Source organism: Eucalyptus grandis, chromosome 7 (genome assembly GCF_016545825.1).
Source record: "Eucalyptus grandis isolate ANBG69807.140 chromosome 7, ASM1654582v1, whole genome shotgun sequence".
Taxonomy (NCBI): Eukaryota; Viridiplantae; Streptophyta; class Magnoliopsida; order Myrtales; family Myrtaceae; genus Eucalyptus; species Eucalyptus grandis.
The window spans coordinates 58,383,669-58,386,133 of NC_052618.1; the positions used below are offsets into that span (position 1 = coordinate 58,383,669).

General features: G+C 52.2%; 1 protein-coding gene across 1 annotated transcript; it reads right to left on the bottom strand.

Annotated features, from left to right (window-relative positions):
• Positions 1-473: 473 nt before the first annotated feature.
• Positions 474-2,096, bottom strand: LOC104454534 (U-box domain-containing protein 11). Its single transcript, XM_039316462.1, is given in 2 exon segments — positions 474-1,641; positions 1,644-2,096. Coding segments are annotated over 2 exon segments (975 nt in total). The 5' UTR covers positions 1,825-2,096; the 3' UTR covers positions 474-847.
• Positions 2,097-2,465: the final 369 nt, after the last annotated feature.

The following is a 2,465-nucleotide window of genomic DNA, read 5'->3' on the forward strand; positions in this document are numbered from 1 at the left end:
GAAGAACAGACGTACAATTACAGATGACATTGCATCGCAAGTTGTGAGATTGGAAAAGCACTTTGATTTTGACTTGGGAATGATATTATTAGGAAGTCAAAGTCAGAATAGCGCAAATTGATTATTGAATAAACGGATGAGAACATCACAACCATAAAAAAACAAAACAAGCTTTTCAGCACTCAAGTAGATTCGAGAAGACTTCCCTGTGGTAAAACCTTCCAAATTGAACAGAACTCTACAACCACGAGCATGCATGAATACATGAATGTAATTCCTTCATGCTGCATAAAGACCTGTCGTTACCTCAGGAGGGGCTGATCTTCCAGTTTCTTTGCTGTTGAAACTTCCCCTTATCTGTTCCATCATCACTGCCTAACACAAATCAGATTAGTGCCTTGGGTGGCATGTGGTCAGTCACTACTAGACGCCTACCAGCGTCTACAGTTGATTCTAATGGCACCATTGTGACATTCAAATCGGAACATCAAGTTTCTTTATTAAAACCTTGAATGAATTACATTCATTTAAAGAGATATAACTACATTGTATCTAATCCATACAAACACAGAAAGCCCCCTATAGCCAAAGGTGGATTCAAAATCAGAGAAAAGCAAACTGGCTCAAAACTACTAAATGAATTTCATGAATTCAGTATCAGAACTATTTACAGAACGAGCCGGAGCCGAAAGCCAAGTCATCATGGTGAACACAGTTCGACAATGACACTGCTCAAGAGCCTCGAGTTTCCAGCGAACTCCACGGGCTGTGTAGATTCTCTTTTCTCCATGTGGCAAAACACACAAGCACATGGTGGCATCGCGATTCAATGGCACAAGAATCCAAATCACGAAGAATGATGCAGTAGATAGTCGAACTGCGAATCTGGAAACGAATTCTCATTGCTTCCATTGCTGCTGCCGCTAAGACCTCGAGCATCGAGCAAGTTCAACAGCGCCACGGCCTTGCTCTTCCCTTTGGCGCTCCCCTTCTCGACCACGTCGTTGATCCCATCAAACACCCCCAAACCCATCCTCCTCACATCCTCCACCACTCCCTCGCCTCCACACCTAGCCAAGTTCAACAGAGCCGATACAGAGTTCTCCTTTATTCTGATGCTCGAGCCCGTGGCGGCGTCCAACAAATCCACCAAAACCCCGACTCCCGACACCCTCCGGAAGGCCTCTTCGCTCTCTTCGCACCCCGCGATCTGCGCCACGACCGCCGTCGTGTCCTCCACCAATCCGACCCTCCCGTCCTTGAGGATCAGTCCGAACAGCGGAGGCACGATGCCGAGCTGGATCATGGTGGATCTGTTGAGCGCGTAGAGAGAGGCCCCGAAGAGCGCCTTCAGAGCGTCCTTGACGGAGCGGGGGGGCGACCTGGGGCTCTTGACGATGTCGATCAGGGCGTAGATGATGTCGCGCTTGGCGCCGATGATGGGGCGGTAGGAGTCGACGATGAGGAGGCTGTGGAGGGTGGCGGCCGCGCCCTGGACGGCGGCGTCGGGGGCGGAGCCGGCGCCGTGGTGGCGGAGGACGTGGGAGAGGGCGTCGAGGAGGCCGCGGGTGGACATGAGGGCCTCCTTGGCGTTGATGGAGAGGTTGAGGAGGGTGGCGGCGGCGTTCTCCTGGGCCTCGGGGAGGAGGAGTAGAGGGTCTCGGAGAGGTAAGGGATGGCGCCGGCGTCGGCGATGAGGGGGCGGGCGTCGGCGTCGTGCTTGGAGATGAGGCGGAGCTCGCAGAGGGCCTCGGTGCGGGTGTGCTCGGAGACGGAGCCGAGCTTCGTCACCAGGGACTCGGCCGTCCGGCGCTTGACCTCCATGCGCTCCTCCGGCCGGCGACGCAGGTTCTCTCTCTCTCTCTCTCTCTCTCTCTCTTGTGCGAGAGGTGGCGGGCGGTGAGGACGAAAGCGAGAGGACTACAGCAGGAGATGAAGAGGGAAGAAGAAGAGGTGTGAAAGGGGGGGAGACGAGGAATCAAGGCAAGGAAAATAAAAAGTCAAAGGGATAACCACCTAATCCTCGGCCTTTCTAGCCTATCGCGGCTGAAGTCGCCATTTCTCTTCTTCTTCGATTTTTCGAGCCTTTCGTTTGTTGTTTCGTCGGTGTTTTTTTTTTTTTTTTTTTTTTTTTTTTGGGGGGTTTCGGATTGAGATTGGGTTAGGAGGAGGACAGAAACGTGGGGGAGGGGGCAGGGTGTGGGGTCCAGGGGAGCCGCCGCCGCATTTTTTACTGGTTCCGTGATCGCCGAGGTTTGACTTTTGGCGCACGTGTTGCGTGGTTTTACCGCTCATTTCACGATTCAGCATCATCATCATCATTCACGCCGCGTTAATAAAGCCGATTAGACTCCGCTAAAAGGAATTGAAGATGGAGGGAGGACTCGGTAAAAACGTTAGGCCGCGTATTTTGTCCAACGATCAGGAATTGTCTATGAGTTAGAGCCTCATTCCCTTTAAAAAAA